At 39.4% G+C, this 27,554-nt stretch overlaps 1 protein-coding gene across 1 annotated transcript in view; it reads right to left on the bottom strand.

Moving 5' to 3' along the window:
• LOC121303629 (olfactomedin-like protein 2A) overlaps positions 1 to 23,776 on the bottom strand; it is a 64,353-nt gene extending 40,577 nt beyond the window's left edge. The window contains exon 1 of the mRNA XM_041234431.1: positions 23,646 to 23,776. Coding sequence (XP_041090365.1) covers positions 23,646 to 23,717 — 72 coding nt within the window. The 5' untranslated portion in view covers positions 23,718 to 23,776. The remainder of the gene's footprint in view (positions 1 to 23,645) is intronic.
• Positions 23,777 to 27,554: the final 3,778 nt, after the last annotated feature.

Raw genomic sequence — 27,554 nt, 5'->3', positions numbered from 1 at the left:
TACAAAGACCTGGGGAGGACGGAAGCCAATAGGGAGTGAGAAGAGGTGGGACTAAGGGAACAAGACATAAGCAGGAAAAGAGAAAAAAGAAAAAAGGGAATATGTGAAAAGTTTCGTTTCACTGCACTGCACACATACAGTTTAGTTTAGTGAAAACTAAACATTTCCAGCCCCAAAGGCTGCTTGAGTAGGGCAGCTCGCACAGGAATAGTACATTTACTCAGAATTGCTGTTTCATTTCTGTATATGTGTGTGCCCTCCTCTGGCGTCGGGGGACCACTGGTGTTACGAAATCATCCCTCTTGCATTTCAGTATGGTTTGCAGAATTTCCTGCGGTTTCTTGGCCCATCAGTTTTTCGTTTTCAGTATTTATTTATTTTATTAATAGTTTAAAAAAATATATCTTTATAGCGTCTTATAGCCTTCTCCAGCTCAGATCAATAACACTGAGCAGCTGTTCACTATTCCTGACAGACAGCGTGAACACCTGATCAGTGTTATTATTTAACATTAGGGCAATTAGCAGGATATAAATGGCAACTTTTAAATATTGAGAACCGAAATACTAATTTTACAAAATAAAAAAAGTATCTTGAATAAAACTAAACTTTTTTTTTATTTCATAAGATTTGTATTATCAAAATGATTCGGATAATTAAGAAGCAGTATAAATTAAGCAAGTGTTTAGAGCTCAGCTGACGTGTTCATTTCTTTTAGTTTAAGGGCAACTTAAAAGCCCTGTCCCGTCCCAAAATGTAGCGGAATTATGGGGTCAGGTGGCACCCCTAGTTGGAGCAGCCAGATTGTCACGAGCTGTTATGGGGTTATTTCAGCTGTTTGCGGAATGACTTGAAGAAACATCGGCAGTGCTTTAGCCAGACATGTAAGCAAAAGGTAGGCAATGTTATGGGATTTTCTGTTTCAAATGAGGACGTTGTTTGCTTGAAAAGCCATATCAGGCCTGCCCCAGAATAATGTTGGAATATCAAATACAAAATCTGCTATCCTGTTATGCAAAACACTAACCACAAATGTGGAAGACATCCGTTCTAAGAAGCCGTGAACCTCGCTAGTTTCACCTGACATAAACCGAAATGATGCAGCTGTGAACACCAAACTTCAATATCATGAATCTCTGAGTGTTTAAAATATGTATAGCCAGTTTCGCATGTTTAACTCAGGGGTTTGTAGCGATTTCTGATATTAGTATATTTATAAAAGTCATTTTTACTAAGTGATTTTACAAATCACTTATCTTAACTGGCTTGGATTAACCTACTGTATCAATATAATACATCCTATATGTCTATTAATCTATCACAAATGAACAGTAACACGATCAAGCATGTTCTTATTCTTCTTAGTTCACTACCAATTGTCATTCAGTTTTAAAGACACACAGATATTCTATCAGATATTAAACAAGTTCGATTTTCAAAACAAGTTAACAAATCCACTCTCACTTCAGTCTGAGCAATGTTTGGACTTGTAATTATGCTGTCTATACATTCCCTTGCGCTATTGTTATCATGCTGTAGATTATGTTTTTTATCTGTAGTATGCATCATTTATATTTTACACACTATAAACCATTGACTGATTCCACAGACCCCAATTAGCACTAATCTTGGACTACGTAATGTAACTTTTGGCAAGGTAGTCCAGAACTGGAGCTATGAAACCGGCCTTATAGAATACAGATTGATTTCTTTTTAAAATCTTCATCTTATATTGAATATATTTTTATATTACGCACGACTTTTTTTATTTAATAAGGAAATTATTTATAAAGTTATAAAATAACCACACTATTGTTATACACAACATCTACTAAGCTGCTCTGTAAACAAAACTAACCATTATACTGTAGAATGTTAATTTGGTTCTTGACCACTTTAAAATACAATTGTGAATATAGACTTTGTGACGTCCTGCATGCATTCTCATTATGCCGCACAGCACACTATCTGCACACACGCATCAGCCTACAGGTTAAAGGCCAGGCTCCACAGGCTGCATGCAGGGAACCTCATCTCCTTGTAACAAAGACTTTGGCTACAATCTGTTCTTGCAAAGCCCCTTGGCTAAGGCATGTCAACAGTTCCTGTAGTCAGAAAACACAGGATCTGTTTGATGCTTTTCAAGGTTAGCCCTGGACTGCTTTAGTTTGAATAACACCGGTGAGATCCTTCCTCTCCCCTATGTATCACTGCTATAATTATAGGGCTTAAAACAGCCGGTCACAATAAGCTTGAGTGTTTCCCTCCCTGGTGGATACAAAGAGCTTTTCTATACGTGTGCTGGGAGGAGGTGGAGAACTGATGAAGTACAACTGCTGAATGCACACACTGAGCACTGTCTTACCTCTGTGCGCAGCCAATACAATCACACACTGAGCACTGTCCTATCACTGTGTTTAATCAATACAATCACACACTGAGCACTGTTAATCAATACAATCACTGAGCACTGTTCACTGTGTTTAATCAATACAATCACACACTGAGCACTGTCCTATCACTGTGTTTAATCAATACAATCACACACTGAGCGCTGTCTTATCACTGTGTTCAATCAATACAATCACACACTGAGCACTGTCCTATCACTGTGTTTAATCAATACAATCACACACTGAGCACTGTCCTATCACTGTGTTTAATCAATACAATCACACACTGAGCACTGTCCTATCACTGTGTTCAATCAATACAATCACACACTGAGCACTGTCCTATCACTGTGTTCAATCAATACAATCACACACTGAGCACTGTCCTATCACTGTGTTTAATCAATACAATCACACACTGAGCGCTGTCTTATCACTGTGTTCAACCAATACAATCACACACTGAGCGCTGTCTTATCACTGTGTTCAACCAATACAATCACACACTGAGCGCTGTCTCAATATCACTGAGCGCTGTTCAATCAATACAATCACACACTGAGCACTGTCTTATCACTGTGTTCACACAATCAATACAATCACACACTGAGCGCTGTCCTATCACTGTTCAACCAATACAATCACACACACTGGGCACTGTCTTATCACTGTTCAACCAACACAATCACACACTGAGCACTGTCTTATCACTGTGTTCAATCAATACAATCACACACACTGAGCACTGTCATCACTGTGTTCAATCAATACAATCACACACTGAGCACTGTCATCACTGTGTTCAATCAATACAATCACACACTGAGCGCTGTCTTATCACTGTGTTCAATCAATACAATCACACACTGAGCGCTGTCCTATCACTGTGTTCAATCAATACAATCACACACTGAGCGCTGTCTTATCACTGTGTTCAATCAATACAATCACACACTGAGCGCTGTCCTATCACTGTGTTCAATCAATACAATCACACACTGAGCACTGTCTTATCACTGTTCAATCAATACAATCACACACACTGGGCACTGTCTTATCACTGTTCAACCAACACAATCACACACTGAGCACTGTCTTATCACTGTGTTCAATCAATACAATCACACACACTGAGCACTGTCTTATCACTGTGTTCAATCAATACAATCACACACACTGAGCACTGTCTTATCACTGTTCAACCAATACAATCACACACTGAGCACTGTCTTATCACTGTTCAACCAGCACAATCACACACTGAGCACTGTCATCACTGTGTTCAATCAATACAATCACACACTGAGCGCTGTCTTATCACTGTGTTCAATCAATACAATCACACACTGAGCGCTGTCTTATCACTGTGTTCAATCAATACAATCACACACTGAGCACTGTCTTATCACTGTTCAACCAACACAATCACACACTGAGCACTGTCTTATCACTGTGTTCAATCAATACAATCACACACTGAGCACTGTCTTATCACTGTTCAACCAACACAATCACACACTGAGCACTGTCATCACTGTGTTCAATCAATACAATCACACACTGAGCGCTGTCTTATCACTGTGTTCAACCAACACAATCACACACTGAGCACTGCCTTATCACTGTGTTCAATCAATACAATCACACACAATATGTTTATTTTTTATAATCTAATTAGGGATATCCAAACAGTCTGATTTAATAATGTGTGACTTTTGCAAATCGTGAATTAGATTATTAGCCATGTCCTGATCAGACAAATGTGAACAAATTTGAAATGCTTCACACTTCATTACCGCTGAAGTTCTTCACGTCCACACTGTGTAAATGATCCATGTTAACCTGCCTCTGACTGAACCATGCTTTATAATTGCATTACCTGTATTACACAACACATGGCTTGTCGTCAATTTTTGGAAAAATTACAGGGTTTGAGATCAATACGAAACCCCAAGCTGTTTCATATTATGTTAAATGGTGATATACACCATGTTAACATTTTATAATATATATTGCTCTTTAAAATCAGCATTCTAGCGGCTTCGATAGCAAAGAGCAAACTTATTTTTTTTAAATCACAGGTTTGAATAAAATGGCTAGAAATATATCTAGCGAGGCATTCTCGACATGAGTATTTGACAATAGTTTGGTACGCTAACAGTAACATTAGTTTGGTACACGAAAATGACAACAAGTAAATGAAGAAGATATCACCCATAACTATTAAACATTCAATAGTGCTGGATTTACCTCATTAATGATGAAGAATTCAGTAGATTTTAGTACTTAATTCAATGAAGGTAACACTTGGGTTTGCTATATCAGAAATATGTATCAGACAGATCTATTTGCCTTGTCACAATAAAGAAAGCAGAAAATATTAACATATGCTGTATTTTTTTGTATTATTACAAAATACTGTAAACTAGTAGAGCTGCATATCCAAACAGAGTTGTAATATTTATTTAAATCAATTAATGAGAGCATATACATGCTTTATTGTTTTTCTTTTTTTTTTATTATTAATTTGTATCATTGATTTTCTTTAATATCCTGTGGAACTGTAGTTATAGTCTACAACAAAACAATTGGTAAATAATTCTTTCATACAATTAACTCATATTTAAACCGTCTTTCATTAAAGTAATTAGTTTAGTAATTGTTTTAGTGGCTGTGTATTTCATTTATTCAATTCATTACAAAAAAAACTAGCCTGTGCAATGAATTGATTAATCTTTAGTCAAATAAAACCTCTCATCAGAACAGATCAAGGGTAATTAATAATTAAGGTTGAGGAAGTCATTTGGCCATTTTGGCGCACACTATAAATAAACAAATCCTCCTCAAACGCACTAGAACCTGAAGACGAGGACTTTACCAGCTGGGAAAGCCCTCTCATGAGGGTTCTATGTAACATTAATGGAAGACCCTTACCAGATGGTAAAGCCTCCTTCTGGCTTTGTTAGAGAAGACAGCATCTGTGTTACTACAGTGATGTGCTGAAATGAAGTTGCTGAAAGTAATCAGACTGCATACATCCAGTTGTTTGATTTCTTCACCTGATCATTCAAACTAGACTCGAGATGATGCTGTGGTTACTGTATTGCTTCTGACAGCAAACACTATTCTCTTTTTTTTTTAAACTATTTTTTTACTAAATGTAAATAGATAGATAGGACAACAAAGAAGCACAATGAGTCTACACTGACAGACAATATTCAGAGGACGTGTACAATCAAGGGGAAAAAGGTCAAATATACAAATACTGTCTTTATGTATTTTTGGACGGATTGACTTGGAATAGTGATTAAACATAGTTTGAAAGATAACATTCGAGATTCTTTATCAGAGATTAAAGCCCTCGTATTGACCAATCAGGTTAAAGGAAATCTCCTGTCGATTTTCTAGTCTAGTATTTTGGATGAATAAAGTCACTACATTTAACTGGACCTTGTTCCTTCTACAACATACTTTGAGTATGGATTGAAACACAATATGCTGCTTGTAAAGTGCTGTATCCTGTGTGATACATCATACAGGGTTAAGCCCAGTGTGCCCAACACATTCCTCAAGTCTGCATGTTACAATATATCTAGTATGTTTCAAGTTAATGCAACACATTCCAATGAGAGATGAGCAATTCACTGAGAAGCAGCTGTCAAACATGAGCAAATCATTAAAGCATTCAAACTCGGGAGACTGCGAATGATTAAAAGCAGGCCTGGCTCAGAAGATACGAACAACGTTTAGTGGTGATCCAGTCTCTTTGCATTGCTGCACAGTTTAAGATCACCTGCTTTGTTGAATCAGGGAATCTTTTCATGCCTATTATGAGTAATGCCATTCTTCATTCCCAGCACATGTCACAAATGAACTGGTGGGATTATACATTTTGTTCGCCATTCAGCATCTGGCTTTTCACATCCATTTTAAATGGGGATTGCCATGATTTCTACACTGTTTACATGTAGAATCATCCATAGTTGCAAGTTGTGATGTTTGTTTTTGTGCACCTGACCACTTGAACTGCAATGAGACCACCGAGGATTACAAGAACTTTAATAGCTGCATATGAACTGGAGATCCCCTGGATTTCAAAAGGAGCGCTGGATCCATCACTCTCATCTTCCCCATGTCTTACAGCTCTTTCAGCTCTTTGCTTGCTTTTCATACTTTCATTCAGGACGTACAGATTTTCCAAATACCACGCTGTAGATCAGTGGATCTCAAACTAGGGTCCGCGGACACAAACAACTCCCAAAATTCGGTCATGCGGTTCATGAAAAAAACCATTTCTACACAATCACACGTTGTGCTGCTATGATTACTAGCAACCCAGCAGGCAGCTTTAACCACGTGATATATCATTACTAGAGATGTGTGTAGCCTGCATCTGTTTTCTTTTATTACGGGTGTGTTTATAAATCAATATATAATTACAGCTCCCTTTCATGCAATACCAAGCATCGCCTTCAAAGCCGAGATTAACTGAAACAGCTTTCTAATGTAAAGCAAATACTAACTAGATAACCTACACATTACGAAGGCACATGTGTCTTGTCAAATTTTTTTTTTTTTTGCTTGCATTATTTATTTATTTTTTACATCCAGCATTCATATAAATGCACGTATTTCTATTGTGCGCCTTCTACTGTTTGTGTTCACTGGGAAATAAAATGTAAAGGTGCTGTCCCAGCCGTTTCACTCCAAAAAACAACCATTAAAACCAGTTTGAGTACTTTTCATTTTCAACAATATAAAATATGTGCTACACAGTGTTGCCAGGGATATAGGGCTACACCTATTATTTCCATAAGTTTTTGGAGAGGTTAGCTGCATATAGTAACAGAAGTTACCGTGAAACACAAAGAGGCTACATTTGTAGCTTGACTTGTGAATTGTACCGTAGTGTGATGGATGTATGTCAGCTCCATGTTATTATATGGGTTTATTCAGCCAGGTTTAACATCTCACAAGACTATTTGCCAAAAGCAAATGCTATTGCTACTTCTGGAAATAATGTGTATAGTCTGTTATTGACGCTGTCATATTTAACCAGCATGATATAGTGCTGTGTGCCACCTATCCCGTTTAATTTACACATTGCCCACAAGAAGTGGTAAGAAACATCCTGTACACTCTCCTATCATTTTTTAATTTTCCAAATTGCTTCCCACCCAATTCGTCTTTGTATTCTGGTGTTTTGCTATATGCACATTGAGAAAAGTTGCTGAATAATAAATAAACTGCATTAGAAATGGACAGATACATTTTCTACACAAGGTAACGGTTGCAGGGACCAGCACTGGCATTTACATTTACTGGATCCGAGGACGACCCAAGCCTGCAACATTGAGACGCCATTTATATAAAAAGCATTCAGTGAAAAAAAAAAAAATGTAAACAAAAAACAGGAACTTTGCCATCCGCATCTTTCAATGACAATATTCCTTATTGACCTGGCAGCAAAGACTTCAGGGATCTCATTAAGTTAGACACATTATATAAATAGTTTACTTTAAAATGCTGTTGTGAAAATATGTAAAGTGATCAGTGGGAAAAATCCAAACACCAAGGTGGTCCCTACATTGAAAAGGTTGGGAACCACTGCTTATAAAAAAAATGTAATCAAACTATTTCTTCCTGGTGTCTCCCATGGCCTGATTGCAGCTATAGCACAGCATGTTATTTCACACCAGGAAGCAGCTTTTACTTCTATTGTGTTGTCTTTGAAAAATGTACATCTGTATAAAATACACGCTAAGATCCAAAAGAGAAGTGGGGTCAGTGATAATCCTAGTGCTGTTAAGAGATCAGGAACTCGACAGTAAAACCTTGCTTAGCCCTTCTCTCTAGGTTAGTATCCTTTATTTACTGCAGCTGGGCGTCTTCTTTCGAAATGCCCTGAGCAGCTAGCTGTGTAAACAGGAGGGTGTATCATTAGGCTGAGGGCGTTGGTGCTTTAGCAGGAAGCTCTAGTGATTGGGAGCCAGAAGGCATGGGTTCAGTTCCCAAAAGGAAGCATGATGTGAGCAGGAAACAGGAAGCTTGAGTTGAATAAAACAGATTCCTCTTGGGAGATTGTTAGCAGCTTTACTGAAACTTTCCATCAAGACTGTCTGCTTCCATCACTGTGTTTCTGTCACAGGGCCCCCTCACTGAGCAGAGCGGTACCACAGGGTCCCCACAATGACAAGAAGAAGAAAGCCAACGTTGTAGTTGTAAATGGTTATTTATTTATCAGCAGTTCAAAAAACAAAACAAATAATAATGAAACATTAGTGATTTCCTGTTAAAGTGGGTAGCGTATGCGTTCCCATTCCCCAGCACTTAATTAGCAAGCTTTAGGGAGCTTGACAGTCTAGCTCTGCGCTGCACCCTTTGATCTCCCGGCTAGCGCTGCCTGCAGCGAGACAGCAGCCCCTTTTCTAAGCCTGTTAACCCCGCCCACAGTGCAGATGCATCCAATTTATGTGTTCAAAGGAACAGTCATGCAGGAATACACACTGTTTTGTGACCCTCACCAATACAAACTGAATAAACAGTACTCTAACATTCATTTGATCAGCCAATCACCAGAATATAATATAAATAAACACAAATAAGGAAGGCAAGTGTGAGTACCAGCATTTGAATAGAAGGAAACCAGCTCCCTCCTCTTTTACAATATCCTGCAGATGGCGCTGTGACATTATTTTACAGTGTGAATGTATTTTCAACAGGGCTAGCGGATGCCCAAACCCATCTTTATAATACTCTCTTCCTTGTTGCTCTGATTGCGTATAACCATAGTGAGTGTGTGTGTGTGCGTGTGTGTGTGTGTGTGTGTGTGTGTGTGTGTGTGTGTGATACATCACAATACAGATAGCAATCCTCCAAACATCAAACAAACGCTCAACAAAAATGTCCCTGTTTCATCCTGTCCTTTCCCACCCCGGGGAAATGATGGCGGGAGGCGGTGAAGACACCAGCAGCAGACTGAAAGAATGGAAGGTAAGAATGGAAGTTAAGAATGGAAGGTAAGTAAGCAGTTACTGATTTCTCTTTATTTTTAGTTGTCAGTAAGGTTTTATTACGTCCCTTTTCATATCCCCAGGATACTACTTCAGAATCGTAAACACACGCCCCGTTTCATATCCCCAGGATACTACTTCAGACTCGTAAACACACGCCCCGTTTCATATCCCCAGGATACTACTTCAGACTCGTAAACACACGCCCCTTTTCATATCCCCAGGATACGACGTCAGACTCGTAAACACACGCCCCTTTTCATATCCCCAGGATACGACGTCAGAATCGTAAACACACGCCCCGTTTCATATCCACATGATACTACTTCAGAATCGTAAACACACGCCCCTTTTCATATCCCCAGGATACGACGTCAGACTCGTAAACACACGCCCCTTTTCATATCCCCAGGATACGACGTCAGAATCGTAAACACACGCCCCTTTTCATATCCCCAGGATACGACGTCAGAATCGTAAACACACGCCCCGTTTCATATCCCCAGGATACTACTTCAGAATCGTAAACACACGCCCCGTTTCATATCCCCAGGATACTACTTCAGAATCGTAAACACACGCCCCGTTTCATATCCCCAGGATACTACTTCAGAATCGTAAACACACGCCCCTTTTCATATCCCCAGGATACGACTTCAGAATCGTAAACACACGCCCCTTTTCATATCCCCAGGATACTACTTCAGAATCGTAAACACACGCCCCTTTTCATATCCCCAGGATACTACTTCAGAATCGTAAACACACGCCCCGTTTCATATCCCCAGGATACTACTTCAGAATCGTAAACACACGCCCCGTTTCATATCCACATGATACTACTTCAGAATCGTAAACACACGCCCCGTTTCATATCCCCAGGATACTACTTCAGAATCGTAAACACACGCCCCTTTTCATATCCCCAGGATACTACTTCAGAATCGTAAACACACGCCCCGTTTCATATCCCCAGGATACTACTTCAGAATCGTAAACACACGCCCCGTTTCATATCCCCAGGATACTACTTCAGAATCGTAAACACACGCCCCTTTTCATATCCCCAGGATACTACTTCAGAATCGTAAACACACGCCCCTTTTCATATCCCCAGGATACGATGTCAGACTCGTAAACACACGCCCCTTTTCATATCCCCAGGATACGACGTCAGAATCGTAAACACACGCCCCGTTTCATATCCCATGATACACTTCAGGATACAGGATACTACTTCAGAATCGTAAACACACGCCCCGTTTCATATCCCCATGATACTACTTCAGAATCGTAAACACACGCCCCGTTTCATATCCCCAGGATACTACTTCAGAATCGTAAACACACGCCCCGTTTCATATCCCCATGATACTACTTCAGAATCGTAAACACACGCCCCTTTTCATATCCCCACTATACGACGTCAGACTCATAAACATGCCCCCGTTTCATATCCCCACAACACTTCAATCTCTCTTAAACAACACACGCCCCGTTTCAATAACAAAGTGGGGGTTTTCATTTCAAACATTGCACCCCTTCTTATTTTTTCTCAGTTGTAGGCTCTTTTCAATAGCAGGAAATTTGATTTAGACTTGCAGGTTTTGACTGACTGCTTAAAAGCTGGATCCCTCAAGGAGGCTTTTACGAGGAAGTGCTGTAATGCAGAAATAATTCTGTGTCTACCCAGACACTTAAGGCTTGTCCTAGATAGGGCAGATACATTGTGATCTATGAAAGGGAGGATGCTACAGACCCAGCAGATGTGTAAACTATATGCACATGTCACGGATAGCTCAGGTGGTCAGAAGAGACAGGACACAGTTTGGTGAGTGAGTGCGCTGTTGCACCAGTTTATTATAAATAAATGGTTTAAACACAGAACACACTTTACAAATCAAAAAGCATGTTGGCCAAAAGAAATAGACAAACAAACACTGACCTATAACAAGTTGGGGCTGGTGTAGAACCAGCACACGTAGCAATTGATAATTGTATATTTCTATCTCCTCCTCTCTCCCATTCTCCACTCTGAACACCCAACCCTGCGTGTATGAAACACTGAATCTTTTATGCAGCTGTACTGTGACTCAATTGCTAATCAATCATTCAACTGAATCTCGGCACAGTCTGCACGTGAAGCGATTGTTCACTCCCCTGCCCAAATACCTCTTCTACATGTCCCATTTACACCCTGTGTACCAATAAATATACACCAACAATAGCACACAACATAAAACACAAAATACGCACAGGGGCAGGGCACTCAGTCACAGCAGATTATACTTACTCTGCAGGTTCAGACCTGATTACACTGATTACATGCAAGAAGATAGAGCTTACCCCACAAACTCAGATCTGATTACGTGCAATAAGATAGAGTTTACCCCACAGACTCAGACTGCTCACACTGATTACATGCAATAAGGTACAGATTGGGTCTCATTCTCTTTACTGTTACTCTTATGTTAAATTTGAGCAAATCAAGACACATAAGATCTTGGCTTGAAGCAGGCAACATTGAAAATGTATTATTTTCTTAAATAAACTAAAGAAAACTGAGGAATGATTTAATGAGCCCCGACCTAAAGATGCCTTATTGAATGATTTGTCTGCAGCTGGATTGGATCATTTCACAGTCCTGGGGATAGCAGTCACATGTTTTTAGAGGTAATCCTGGGACTGCCAGGGGCAGAGTGTTTCTCGAGTGCAGTAAATATGTTCAAATAAAATCCAGCTGTGGCTTGTCAGGGTACAGATTGATAAGATTGACCCCTCAGTCCAGGAGACATGTTTCAATAAGGCATCTTTTTCAATATCCAATAAACAAGGGGGATTTTACATTTTACCTTGATCAATGTAGGCTGACAAGCTTATGTATAGCGGGGCAAGTCCAATAAAATCAAACTCAAAACCAAACACTCACAAGTGTCACAAATGTTACAGCTGGAAACACTAAACACTGATCCATTTAAAGTCTCTTGTGGTATTTCTAAAACTACGGCACACTACTGAAGGTAACCCGACATGACAGAACTTAATGCAAAAAATGGTACTATTACCAAAGCTATACACAAATATGCACCAAAAGACTGCTTGTTGTCACGTATCCTCATAAATATATCTTCTAGTAATAGCCTGGCTCCTCCCTTCACCCAACATATGTCCATGGTGACATGAGTTATGGAGACACACCAAGGCCTTTTGCTATCCAAGTGCATCCTTTCTCTGAGGATCACTCAATCACTGGCTAATACACCTCCCTAGACTTGCATTTAATAGTAAAAGTGGGGAATATGAATGAATGGGTGTGCTTTGTTTTCCATGGTGTGGCAGAAGCACCACAGACATGTAGTCACTGTTCAGTAGTGCACTCAAGCCTCTAACCACTGTCCATGCAATCTGTTTGCTTGGAAATAAAGCACTCAAGCTGTCTGTATCAAGCTGAGATGTTGGGGATCTGTAGCACTAGTACTGATACAGATCAAAACTAAAACTCCTGCGAGAGGAACCTTAATTAGAGCCATGACCTTGATATAACATGCCATGCTATGCAGAAGAGTTTTTATAACATTTCAGACAGTGAAGTGTATTCCTTATCCTACATGAGGCTACAAATAACAAATGGATATTAAAATGTTGCTATGTGAGCTGACAAATATGAAAGCCTGCATAAATAGTGTTCAGTTTTTAATCTCCACGTTTAGTACCGTCAGCATGTCCACCTGCATCAGGTACACTACACAGTATTCTTTATGGAAATTCTGTAAAAATGAAACTTGAGATGCTGCTCAGTGACTGGTTCTTATCTGTTTGAACTGGAAGACCTATTTATCCAGATACTGCTAAGCAAATATTCTTGGGGCACTGAATTCCAACTAGGTGTTCTAAAGTCCAAACAAGACAAGCATGTTTATCCAGACAAGGTCAAACTGCAAATCACCCCAATGAAGTATCCAGTGTTTAAACAGGACTTGCTCTCTCATGAATCAAGTACTGGGAATATATTGAATCCAGTTGAAAATGTGCTTATATGTTAATACACCTGTGGAAATACCAGTGGTCTGTAAAGCTTTGTAACATTTACTGGGCAAGCCTTCATCTCACCACACTGCTGGTATATTACATGATAACAGCATACCCTGTCATGTGTTACTGCTTACCTACCACGTGTCCTGTATTCACATCATGCTCTACATGAGAAAATGAACGCGTATCTCAGCATGCAATAGTCATTCTATAAAGACAATGCCTTTCCATTGAAGGTGATTATGTCACATATTTCTAAAAGTCCAACATGAGTGTGCAATTGAATGAAAACTACATCCTGTGTCTCTGTGAACTGGCTGGCCGTAGGGGTGACGTCAGTCCAGAAAGGAACACCCAGACAGGCAGTACTGGTGGGTGAAATTGAGACGCAATGGCTCAGTGTGTTTAATGAATGAAACAAATAAAAGATTTAAGCAAAAACAGCACAAGGCACTTGAGGCCAAAATAAACAGACAAACAAAACAGACTAACACTTAAACAAACAGTGGAATAACAAACAAGTACAGTGCTGGTCCTTCCAGCACGAAACAGCAATTGTTATTAATTATTATTTTACTTTTTTTTTTTTTCTCCTTCTCTCTCCCATTCTCTACTCACTGAACACCCACCCCTGAGTGCGTGAAACACTGAATCTTTTATGCAGGTGTACTGAGACTCGATTGCTAATCAGTCATTCAATTTGGAATCTCGGTACATCTGCACATGAACTAATTTGTGCACTTCCTTGTGCTCACATACAAATACCCCTTTTAATCTGCATGTGAAGTGATTGTGCCATCCTCATGTCTAAGTAAAATTATATTTTAAATCACTCGTGCTACCCAGACCATTTATATCCCGCGCACCAACACCTATACACTAACATTAACACACTACATGGAATACATAACACAAAATACACACTTGGGTGGGGCACACTGCCATGGACCCACTTTATCTGTACTTCATTCAGTGCTTTTTGAAATTTGCTTATACTGGAAATATTGCTGCCAGCTGCTGCCACCAAAACATGAAGCAAAGCAGCCCTAACTTCCACTGTTAATGCCAATGTGTATTTGAATGTATGCATCATTAACATAGAAACATGATCAACTGTATCAGTCTCAAGAATATCAGTTACTAGAACAAACGTCAGTTTGTCTTCCCATTTCTTCCTGTGTGAATACTGGCGTGTGCCCCTATGAGAGGGAGAGCTGAAGCAGTCACTTAGATGATCCTTGTGAATACTTACACATCACAGAAACACTGAGAAATAAGCAATGTAAAATCATTCAGAATGAAGGCATTTGCCAGAAATGTATCTCCCTTAAATTGTATCATTTTAACTCATTTATAAATGAGTTTAAATGGATGGATAAACTTGAAAAAAGGTAAACTAAATCCATGTTTAAAATACCTTACTACTAAAGTGAAGAACGATTTAATACTAGTATTGAAAACTTGAATCACTGTCCAAGTCACTGAAAAGAATGATATAATTCCTCCCACTTAACACAAAGCAATCCGAGCTCAATGGAGGAAGCTGGTAGTCAACAAGGTGCAAAAGCAGGAGGAGAGGATGAGGTGTGTAAACGCCATTTCCCAGGCCAAGAGAGACTGTTCCATTTTACAATGCAACGAAGTACGGTGTTGATATACTGGATCAAATGGCACGGCTGTATTCTGTCAAAGGTGGTACTCACAGGAGGCCTGTGGCTATTTTTTATAATGTTTTGGACCTGGCAGCCATCAGCGCTTTGGTTTTGTACGAGGAGAGCACCGACAACACAATCGCGCGGAGGGACTTCATTTTGCAGCTAGCCCTGGAGCTACAGCAGAAACATTTTGATAAGAGACACGAAAGCCGGCTGGCAAATGCCCCTCAACCTTCAGCCAGCACTGCGCCCACTGGCACACGGAATAAAAGACAATGCCAGGTTGCTAAATGCCATAAAAACTGAACTTTTGATGTCTGCGCCCGTTGTGAAAAGGCAGTCTGTGGCAAATGCACTGGTACAGTTGAAAAGCGTGTTTTCTGCGTAGATTGTACTGAGAAAGCTGGAGTAGAACTCTGAACAGCCTTTGAACTCTGTTTCACTCAAAGCACTTTCGTGTTGTAGAAGTTGTTATATTTTTGTTTTATGCTATTTTTATAGCTATCACAGTTATAAATGTTTTATAATGTTATATGTGCACACAGCTTTTTACACCTGTTTACACAGAAGTGTATTGCGTAAAGTATTTCATTAGAGTGTTTCATGTTTATGAACATGAGTTTTTTTTTGAAAAAAATAAGAACAAAGTTTAATTTTCAATGTAAATACGGAGTTTCTGCTCTGAAAATGTTATGTATGATGTTCGTAAATAAAAATATTAAGTGGTATACGATTGTTTTTCATTTTCATATCAAAGCCATTTTAAAATGGAACCGCACATTTTGTGGGAGCGGCGGTTCTATCCCGGAATCTCAGCGGTTCTAGTGTTAACAGTGCAATGGGAGGATGCTGTGGATGAGGCAGAGGTAAGAAAGGAAGAAACTTCGGTACACTCAACTAGCTGCTGAAGTGGATGTCCATGTTTACCCAGTGGAGGTGGCTTGTCTGGCTTCTCAGAGACATCGGATTCAGTGGTCAAGAGCAGAAACAAAGCAACACACACAAGCAACCCGTGGCTGATAGGGGGTCTGCAGGTCTGCAGTGTAGCCATTCAGATCTGTGGTGTCCTCCGGCTCTATAGGTGTGGTGGCTTCGCTGTGGATCCGCAGTGTGAAAAGACGGCCAAGCAGGGACACGTTTCAGAGGACGCGTGTGTCGGCCGCTGTTCCCGAGTCGCCAGAGCCTTGCAGCGGTGAACCGGGATTAATAAAAAAAAAACAGTTGGTGATTTCAAATTGGGGAGAAAACTGGGGTACAATCCTTGGCAATAAATCGCAGTTGTAGGTCTCATTCACATCTCCACGTACCCACCTATACTACCCAGGCTGAACAAACCGGTGCAGATCAACAGGCAATCCAGTTAAGGGGCTTGGTTAAAGAATGGTAAAATAAAATAATTTTCTTTTTTTATTTCATAAAATATTCTGGAAACCGTACCACTTTTTTGACAACCTTCACAAATAAAATAAACCTGAAACCCACTGTGCTTTCTCTGAAACCCTGCGTGTAACAGGGTGACCTTGCTGATAAAGGGCTGGGTTATGCATTTGAAGGAATGTAATATTTATTAATGACCCATTTGTTATTTAGTGTTATGAGAAAAAAAAATGCTTTATGAATTCTGATGAAATAATAATAATAATAACAATAATAATAATATTAATAATATAAATGGCTGTAAATAATGGATTTGGTGTGATTGTTAGTTTTGGAAGCTAGGTGATTTAATAAATAAATAAATACATAATTTGAAAAGTCTACCTGATGTGGATTACTGCGATTTGAACTAAACTCACTGGTGAAAATACAGACAATTACAAAAAGCTAATTTAGTTTATAGCCTGTTCAGTTCAATCAAAGACTAAAACAACACAGAGGCCATTCCAATATCGACCGCACTTCTGTGTACCATCTGACCTCTGCTAATGGACTGAATGCATTCCATCTTCCAGACAGAGCAGCCCTTTAACCCCTTCTAGTTTCTGGGTATCAGTACATTATAAGATTAACCAGCTGTCTCTCTATACAGTACAGTCCACACAAAACATGCACACAGCTGTTTGGGAAAGAACTGCATTGTGTAACAGTTGTTGAGCCCATACCCCACCAACAGATATTGATCTGCAATAAGAAAGATGGTGGATTCTAACTTGGACAAGCAGCTGCTGCACTAGGTATATAATGGACTACAGTAGTCAAGGAATATAGTATGGGGGCAACTGGCAAAGTTTATTAATCCAAAGTGTAATTTACAGCATTTTAAATCAAAAGTGAAAGAACCCATTTATTTGTAATAAATGCTTAAAAGCCCTTGTAATTTTAGTAGGTGTTTTTAAAGTATTGGTAAATAATGTGTAGTGCTGCGCTACACAATTAAGCAAGCAGCCTGTGTGCAGTATAGTCTAGACTACTCTCACTACAGTATTACTGTACTAGAGTCACTGCCTGTGGGCAGTATAGTCTAGACTACTCTCACTACAGTATTACTCTACTGTATTACTAAAATCTATGGTCCATTCTTTTTAGTTTAATTTAAAGGTGAGTCCTTCTGCTTATTCATAGTGAAAATTATAAATCAGAAACATGATTCAGCCTAAAAAATATATAAAACTGTCCCTTTTGTTATAGGCATCATGTTCATTTGTAATGGGATAATCTGCATTTCAGCTGTGTCTAGGACTGTCTTCTCATGCATGTTTTTAAGCCAAACGCTGAAGCACACTTTCAAACATGCATGACAATAACAGCACACCATTAAAGACAGTCAGAACACCACAAGCAAAAGTGATCACCTTATATTATTGATTGCAGATATGTTCATGAAAATGAAGACAATTTATAAGAAAACTTTAAGAGCAAGTGTTTTTTGATTAACTATTACCTGTTCCATGTTTACAACACTGACTGTTTTTACTGCTGCTTTCATTTGTGTATTTTCTACATTTTCTCATTTGTGTATTTTCTACATTTAAAAAATGTTTTTATTTTTCTGTGTGGAAGCTTGCAGCACACACTGTATATGTCTTCTTGTATAAATGTTCAGATATTTCTGGGACAGCCTGGGACTCCTGCAACTTGGGGACTGCTTGTTAGGTCTGATGTGAACATTTGTATACGGCTATGAGCGTAATCATTTGCAAGTGCACATTGCAAAAACTGCACAAAAATTAAAGCACTGCGACAATAATTAACATAGCACAGCAATTAGATTAGTCAATAGAGTAGCTATTTAAACTATCTGGCAGCCAACAGATTCATTATCTCTTCATTAATCAATTAAAAGCAGATCGATAGAATATTCACAGTATTGTGACTGCTGTCAATTAATCTGTTAGTTTCTGATTCTAGATTTTGTATTGGTTTTATAGCAATACTATTTAACACAGACGAATTGCATTGCAGGACAGACCAGGGAAATGGGTTGAGGCTGGCTGCAGACCGTTTGTCACGCACACCCCAGGAGTATTTTAGCTCTGCACAAAAGAACCACCTATCCCTTTTAACCTTGTCACTCCGGATCGACAACAGCAGTGCATCACACAACACTGCCCCTTACAAATGCACTTAAAACAGGGTATACATGGGATTCCTTTGGTAAATAATGCAATGGTATAGAACTGTCCAGTTAAAGAAAATGTGTCTGATCTGTGCTTGTCTTATTAGGGTTACATTCTTAAAATCCTCACTAGCTAACAACAGCACGTGTGTCGCGAAACTGTGTTTCAAGGCTAAGGACAGTTTCTCGTTAAAAGCAAATGTGTGAAATAAACAACCCACATCTGACTTGACTGTGCAGAAGAGTTCCTCTCCTTCATTAATAGTTCCTCTGATTCCATTGTGCAGAAGAGTTCCTCTCCTTCATTAATAGTTCCTCTGATTCCACTGTGCAGAAGAGTTCCTCTCCTTCATTAATAGGTCATCTGATTCCATTGTGCAGAAGAGTTCCTCTCCTTCATTAATAGGTCATCTGATTCCACTGTGCAGAAGAGTTCCTCTCCTTCATTAATAGGTCATCTGATTCCACTGTGCAGAAGAGTTCCTCTCCTTCATTAATAGTTCCTCTGATTCCATTGTGCAGGAGAGTTCCTCTCCTTCATTAATAGGTCATCTGATTCCACTGTGCAGAAGAGTTCCTCTCCTTCATTAATAGGTCATCTGATTCCATTGTGCAGAAGAGTTCCTCTCCTTCATTAATAGGTCATCTGATTCCACTGTGCAGAAGAGTTCCTCTCCTTCATTAATAGGTCATCTGATTCCACTGTGCAGAAGAGTTCCTCTCCTTCATTAATAGGTCATCTGATTCCACTGTGCAGAAGAGTTCCTCTCCTTCATTAATAGGTCATCTGATTCCACTGTGCAGAAGAGTTCCTCGCCTTCATTAATAGGTCATCTGACGGGGTACCAGGTTATTTTACTTTGGGTCTCTTTGACTCAATTGCAGAGAGGCTATTGAAAAGCCAAGCCCCTGTTTACTTTATAGATTGGACACCTGCTCCCCAATCACTTGCCTCAAAGCCACTCTGAATGTGAGCTGTCCTCACGCTACTGACCCTGATAAATAACAGTAGAACTGTTTGATGTGCCTGTATGCTTGTACACTTGCACTCTCTGTGCTTTAGATTCACTGTAGCGAAGTTCAAAAGCTGCAGAGCTCAAATGTGGTCCAGCTAAAGCAATTGCCCTCTTCCAGTTCAATTATAATACAAGTTAACACAGACCACAAATCTGAAAGTATATTTAAGCTAAAGTTGTACCCCAAACAGCATACTGGTTGAATATTTACAGTCCAATTTATATATTTACATATTCTTAGGGGTAACAGTGTAAAGTACATTTTTGCTACTCCATCAAAATTTGGTACCTCAAAACTTCCCACCTGGTCAAAATATGATACCTGTACTAAAAGTCATCTATAGCTATACATTTTATTTTTTGGTTTAGTTAAAACAATCCAACCATTCAATTGGTGGTTATATAGACAAAATATTCTAAAAATGATATAGTAGAACTAAAATAATGTAATATAATTAACAATACTTTCAAACAATATCAGCAACATGACAAACAGTATCAGAACTCACACCTTGCAAATATCTGTAATAATAATAATAATAATAATAATAATAATAATAATAATAATAATAATAATAATAATAATAATAATAATAACAACAATAATAAATCAGCACAGTTCCCATATAGGCCTATACCCAATCCTGCTTGGTGTGAAAATATAATACAGTATTTTGTAATTGTTCTAGGTCTACTAATTGATAGATGCCTAAAATACATCATATTTGATAATGTTATTTTTTATTACAGTTTAAGGCAGTTCTATATATGAAGGTTCCAAAATGTGACGGATGTGTGGATTGCCAAAACATCATACCTCTGCAGTTATATGTATGCAAGTACCAAAATGTGATGATTGCTGACCTTCTGTTAAAATGTCATACCATGAAGATTCTTTGTTGCTGGTACCAAAATGTGATGAGTGCTTCTCTAAGGTCAAAATATACTTTTTCATCTCCACTTTGAGCCGTATTAGTGGCTCCAGTTATATTTAAGGGAGGTGGAATCTAGAGCCCGTTCACACTGGCAATCCTACCTGGGTACTCTACCTGGGCAAAGGTGTACTTGAGGTTACAGAAACGCTGTGCTTCATTATGAAATTGTACAGTCAGGATAGGTGCAATTTTTTTAGCTTTTTATTTTTAAAAATGCAACTGTAGTACACTATACCATTTGTTAACAGCAGCTGTCTGTGTTTAATATAAAACCAATTAGTTACATGTGGAGTAAAATGCAAGTTTAAAAACATGTATTCATTCACTTGGGTATTGGTTTTCGATACACGTCTTCAGTCTGCAAGGAAAAATAAATCCATGCATGGGCAGTACGCAAAGAAGGCCAATTTGACAGGTAGCATACATTGACGTGACTTCTGTATTCATAATACATAAGAACATAAGAACATAAGAAAGTTTACAAACGAGAGGAGGCCATTCGGCCCATCTTGCTCGTTTGGTTGTTAGTAGCTTATTGATGCAGTTCTCATCAAGCAGCTGCTTGAAGGATCCCAGGGTGTCAGCTTCAACCATTCCAACCCTCACAATTCTCTGTGTAAAAAAAGTGTCTCCTATTTTCTGTTCTGAATGCCCCTTTGTCTAATCTCCATTTGTGACCCCTGGTCCTTGTTTCTTTTTTCAGGGCTGAAAAAGTCCCTTGGGTCGACATTGTCAATACCTTTTAGAATTTTGAATGCTTGAATTAGGTCGCCACGTAGTCTTCTTTGTTCAAGACTGAATTAGCCTGTCTGCATATGCATGCCTTTTAAGCCCGGAATAATTTTGGTCGCTCTTCCACTCTTTCTGTAGCAAATATCTTTTTTATAGCATACCAGAACTGCACACAATATTCAAGATGATGTCTTACTAGTGCATTGTACAGTTTTAACATTACTTTCCTTGATTTAAATTCAACACTTTTCACAATGTATGGCCTTTTTTATAGCTTCCCCACATTGTCTAGATCTTCTGAGTCAACAAAAACTCCTAGGTCTTTTTCATAGATTCCTTCTCCAATTTCAGTATCTCCCATATGATATTTATAATGTACATTTTTATTTCCTGCGTGCAGTACCTTACACTTATCTCTATTAAATGTCATTTGCCATGTGTCTGCCCAGTTCTGAATCTTGTCTAGATCATTTTGAATGACCTTTGCTGCTGCAACAGTGTTTGCCACTCCTCCTACTTTTGTGTCGTCTGCAAATTTAACAATTGCTTACTATACCAGAATCTAAATCATTAAGTAGATTAGGAATAGCAGAGGACCTAATACTGATCCCTTGGTACACCGCTGGTTACCACACTCCATTCTGAGGTTTTTCCTCTAATCAGTACTTTCTGTTTTCTACATGTTAACCACTCCCTAATCCATGTACATGTGCTTCCTTGAATCCCAACTGCGTTCAGTTTGAGAATTAATCTTTTTGCGGGACTTTGTCAAAAGCTTTCTGGAAATCTAAATAAACCATGTCATATGCTTTGCAATTATCCATTATCGATGTTGCATCCTCAAAAAAATCAAGCAAGTTAGTTAGGCACGATCTCCCTTTCCTAAAACCATGTTGACTGTCTCCCAGTATACTGTTACCATATAGGTAATTTTCCATTTTGGCTCTTATTATAGTTTCCATAAGTTTGCATATAATAGAAGTCAGGCTTACTGGTCTGTATAGTTTTGTTTCCCTTTTTGTGGATCGGTATTACGTTTGCAATTTTCCAGTCTGTCGGTACAACCCCTGTGTTAGATGCATGATCTTGGTTAGCGGTTTGTAAATTACTTCTTTCATTTCTTTGAGTACTACTGGGAGGATCTCAATTTTAAGAGCTCCTAGTCCCTTTAACACTTCTGCCTCAGTTATGCTAAAGTTATTTAAAACTGGATTGGATGACATGTGGGGCATGTTGTCAGTATCTTCCTTTGTAAAAACTTGTGAAAAGATTTGCTATTTTTTTTTCTTCCTCTACGATTTTGCCATTTGTATCTCTGCATTTAATCTCCTCTTTGAATGTTCTCTTGCTGTTGTAATATTGGAAAAACATTTTGGAATTGGTTTTAAACATATTTCTCTCTTGGCCTTTCTAATTCATTCACTTGGGTATTGCTTTTCGCTGAATATTTTTTTTAACACCATTTTTGGCAATTTAGTTTTACAGATTTGTCTACAGGGATAAAATTGTTTTGCGCCTCTAATACACGTTTTTGTGTTTTCTCTATTTTACTCCAATCTACATGTTTCATACCTTCATAGTTTGCTTTTCTAAAATTGTAAACCTTACGCAAATTTAAAAAACACTTCAAATGAGCATGTTGTGGTCTGAAGTGGTTCTCTGACCTCTGTTTTAGTTATTCATCTTCGTTATTTGAAAAGACTAAATCAAGCATACTATTGACGTGTTACTTCATTTGTCATTTCCACCATTTAATTTCATCCTTCGTGCTACAGTTGAAATCCCCCATTAGTATGGCTTAAGTCAGGTATGGTGTTTAATCAACACAATGCAATAAAAGCGACCACTGGCCCATGCTGTACCACTGGACCATGCCCTGTCCTAAGCACTCCATCAATTATACATTCCCTGTGACTAGACCGCAATCCTAGACTGCAAACCCATAGTCAGTTTGAATAGGATTAATGTGTGCATTGCTCATTCCCATACTGAAGCCAAACCAGTGTCTGTACACATTTTACAAACATGTTTTTTTCCCAGCGTATAAAGCGTACGTTTGCTTCATACGAATTGAACAGTTGATATGTTTTATCATACACGATTATATTTTAATTTCCTTATATAAGGATAAACCCAAAACGTCGCACAAACTTAAGCAGAACTTTAACGCGCTTACAAATATAAAGCATTGACATAGGAGGCATTTTACTAAAAATAATAAGACAGACTATACAAAACAAGACACCTGTAAGGACCATGTTTTAGCTGGGAAAAAACTCGGCGCTGAACTCGTGGAGTACAGACCAGACTTACCTTGTTATTTGCACTGACAGCTGTTGCAAGAATCAGAATGCAAGCAATCGTGTTGGAAAGCATCAGCATCATTCTGGTAAATCAAAGGCAAAGTTCTTCAACAAAACGCTTTCCTTGAGTGATGATAATTACATTAATATTACATTAAAAAAAAAAAAAAAAAAAAACCTGTTTCCTGAGGATTTGCATGCAACTTCTAAAATCGGGACAATGAAAAACTAGTGATCCGTTGCACAGCTCCGCTCTTTATTGGCACAAAGCTAATGAAGAAGCATGTATTGTAAGGTCATTTCAAAGATCTCGGTCAGCCCCCGCACCCTGACGCCAGCCACTTTGTTTGACTTGCGGCGCACTTCCAGACTCCACTCTGATTTGAGGGGGAGGAGTAAAAGGTAATCGCTTTCCTAAGTAATCGCTTTTCTGCATCATCGTGGATTACCATCCCCGGGAGGAACTGGCTTCGAAACCCCGATTCATCAGGGAGTACGCACTGCAGTGCCAAAGGTTAAATGTCATTTTACAGCAAGGGCGCAAAACAAATATGAAACACAATTAAATATAATTCTTATTTTACATAATATGTGTGAAGACAAGGTACAATGTATAAAAACATACATGCAGAAGATGTAACTAAACTAGGACACATTTAACTTACCTATATACTATAATTATATATATATATATATATATATATATATATATATATATATATATATATATATATATATATATATATGTGTGTGTGTGTGTGTGTGTGTGTGTGTGTCAAGTCGTGTGTGTACTGTAAACAATTATGTTAATAAATATATAATAAGTCTTAAAGAAAAAAGCTTAGACAGGATCCGAAATACTTACTTTCATAGCTAATTTATTTTGCCATGTTAAACAAAAGGCAGCTGACTAAATGATTTACTGAAAGACGGTTCCACACTGCCATCTGGTGCCAAACTGTAATTATTGCAATAAGCAATGGACAAGTTGCAATTTAGTTTCTCTGGTGTGCTGGTGTGTGGTAATTTACAACATCAATGACAAAAAAAAAAAAAAAAAAAAGGAAGAATCTGTATTCATGCAGGATGTTTATTGAACCCTTATAAAAATAGCACAGGTAATCTTGCACAGTGATGGCCGCTTTCTGTACTGGGGAAAGGAAACAGGTATATTAAATATGAGCTTTGTCCATTGACTATACCAGAAATTAAATATTTACTATGCAAGTTGTTTTCACCTCTAACCCTATATTTTTCATGTAAATCCTACTATTTATCAGCCCAGTTTTGCTCATTTAAATTCATTTTCCTACATTATCAATGTTTTGTGAGTGGTGTCTTTAAACAGTATCACTCCGTAACCGTAAACAACACACTGAAGCTGTTTCCAATAAAAGAAAATGAATGAAAACTTGTAAAAATGGCCTTCAAATAACAACAGGACATAGACTTCGATACACATGAAAAAAGTAAGCACACAGACAAGTTAATTTCCGAAAATATACCCTGTGGGTTTCACTACAGCTGAACCTTTTTTTTTTCTGTCATCAAAAATTCTCAACATAAAGACCCTTGTAATTTAAGTTGATTTTGAGGAACAAAGTCCCACATCATCAGGGTGTTGCCACAGAACAGCCCCCACCTCCCAAACATTGGCCTGCTGGCTCACATAGTGGGGGCAGGGGGGGGGGGCCGGCCGGACGGACGGGAGCTGGGTTGGGTTACCTTCAGTGTGACCTGACCACCTGTCCAACAGCAAAGCGAAACACAGTGTACCACTGAGACAGGCTCTGTGTGCTAGCGACATACAATGCACCACTGAGACAGGCTCTGTGTGCTAGCGGCTGCAGTGTACCACTGAGACAGGCTCTGTGCGCTAGCGGCTGCAGTGTACCACTGAGACAGGCTCTGTGCGCTAGCGGCTGCAGTGTACCACTGAGACAGGCTCTGTGTGCTAGCGGCTGCAGTGTACCACTGAGACAGGCTCTGTGCGCTAGCGGCTGCAGTGTACCACTGAGACAGGCTCTGTGTGCTAGCGGCTGCAGTGTACCACTGAGACAGGCTCTGTGTGCTAGCGACACACAATGCACCACTGAGACAGGCTCTGTGTGCTAGCAGCTGCAGAGTACCACTGAGACAGGCTCTGTGTGCTAGCAGCTGCAGTGTACCACTGAGACAGGCTCTGTGTGCTAGCGGCTGCAGTGTACCACTGAGACAGGCTCTGTGTGCTAGCGGCTGCAGTGTACCACTGAGACAGGCTCTGTGTGCTAGCGGCTGCAGTGTACCACTGAGACAGGCTCTGTGTGCTAGCGGCTGCAGTGTACCACTGAGACAGGCTCTGTGTGCTAGCGGCTGCAGTGTACCACTGAGACAGGCTCTGTGTGCTAGCGGCTGCAGTGTACCACTGAGACAGGCTCTGTGTGCTAGCGGCTGCAGTGTACCACTGAGACAGGCTCTGTGTGCTAGCGGCTGCAGTGTACCACTGAGACAGGCTCTGTGTGCTAGCTGCTGCAGTGTACCACTGAGACAGGCTCTGTGCACTAGCGGCTGCAGTGTACCACTGAGACAGGCTCTGTGCGCTAGCGGCTGCAGTGTATCACTGAGACAGGCTCTGTGTGCTAGCGGCTGCAGTGTACCACTGAGACAGGCTCTGTGTGCTAGCGGCTGCAGTGTACCACTGAGACAGGCTCTGTGTGCTAGCGGCTGCAGAGTACCACTGAGACAGGCTCTGTGCGCTAGCGGCTGCAGTGTACCACTGAGACAGGCTCTGTGTGCTAGCGGCTGCAGTGTACCACTGAGACAGGCTCTGTGTGCTAGCGGCTGCAGTGTACCACTGAGTTAACTTGCAGGAAGGAACAGTTAACTTGTTGTTAGAGTTGCTTCTTGTTTTATTCTGTTAATTGTTTCTATCTGGCACTGGAGGAAGTAGATGAATATAAATGATGATTTTTCCTATTATCTGTTTTTTTTTTTTCAATTAAATATGCCAGACTATATGAGTCCAAAATAAAGGCATTGTGTTACGTGATGGAATAAACCTTTTCATATCGTTTTAAGTTTTCTTTTTGTTCTCTTAAGTCTTGTTACTTATATTTAAACTCTAAAACACAAGTGATAAATAAAAAAAAATAATTACATTTTGTTTAAGAAGCAATTTCCTTCCAAAATAGACACATTTCCAACTTGACAAAAGGTGCCCTTTTTAAAAAAATTATACTTCCCGCACAAAGTATTTATTTTGAGTTTTTTAATACAAGAATGAACTACACACCTCCGCAAAAATGTAACAGAACAGACCTAAAAACTAGAACCACCAACCAAACCCCATTTTCCACTGGTATTGAGCGGAAAGGGAGTTGAAACCAGTCCCATTAGTTTCTATCAGCAGCAGAGCGACTCTGACCCAGACGAGAGACGGCGTGGCATCCGAGGATTGGAGGAGCGGATGCGCTCATTAACATAGGAGTCATGAGCGAGGGTATAAATAGGGGGCGTAGCGTAAGTGATCTGCTCCTTTGTATATAGTTAGCAACGATAGAAGGAGCCCATCATTTGTGAATAAAAACCGTGAGTGTTATGTTAGTCTGTCTTGTTGTTTGTTTGTGTTGTTTGTCTTCAAAAGTAATAGCACGATCTGGAGCTGCAGGCGCAGGGCAGCGTTAAACCCGGATATCAACACTCGCTTTTGTGAGAAGAGAATGTTGACCAGGAGATGGGGAGATGACACAGCTTTAAATACACATTATTCATTCTCCAAAAAATGTACCAGACATCTTACATGTTGGTAGCTGTTGGCTGCTATGAAGTTGTTACAGGAATGGATGCCACCTGCATCAGCACAACGTTCCTTCTTGAGCTCTAGATCAAGAGCAGCCTGCCCCCTACTGGGCCCTTAACACCACTGCGCATATTGCAAAAT

Source organism: Polyodon spathula, chromosome 34 (assembly GCF_017654505.1).
Source record: "Polyodon spathula isolate WHYD16114869_AA chromosome 34, ASM1765450v1, whole genome shotgun sequence".
Taxonomy (NCBI): domain Eukaryota; kingdom Metazoa; phylum Chordata; class Actinopteri; order Acipenseriformes; family Polyodontidae; genus Polyodon; species Polyodon spathula.
Note: the sequence above shows the minus strand (reverse complement) of the source record. Positions and strands in the feature narration are given on the sequence as shown.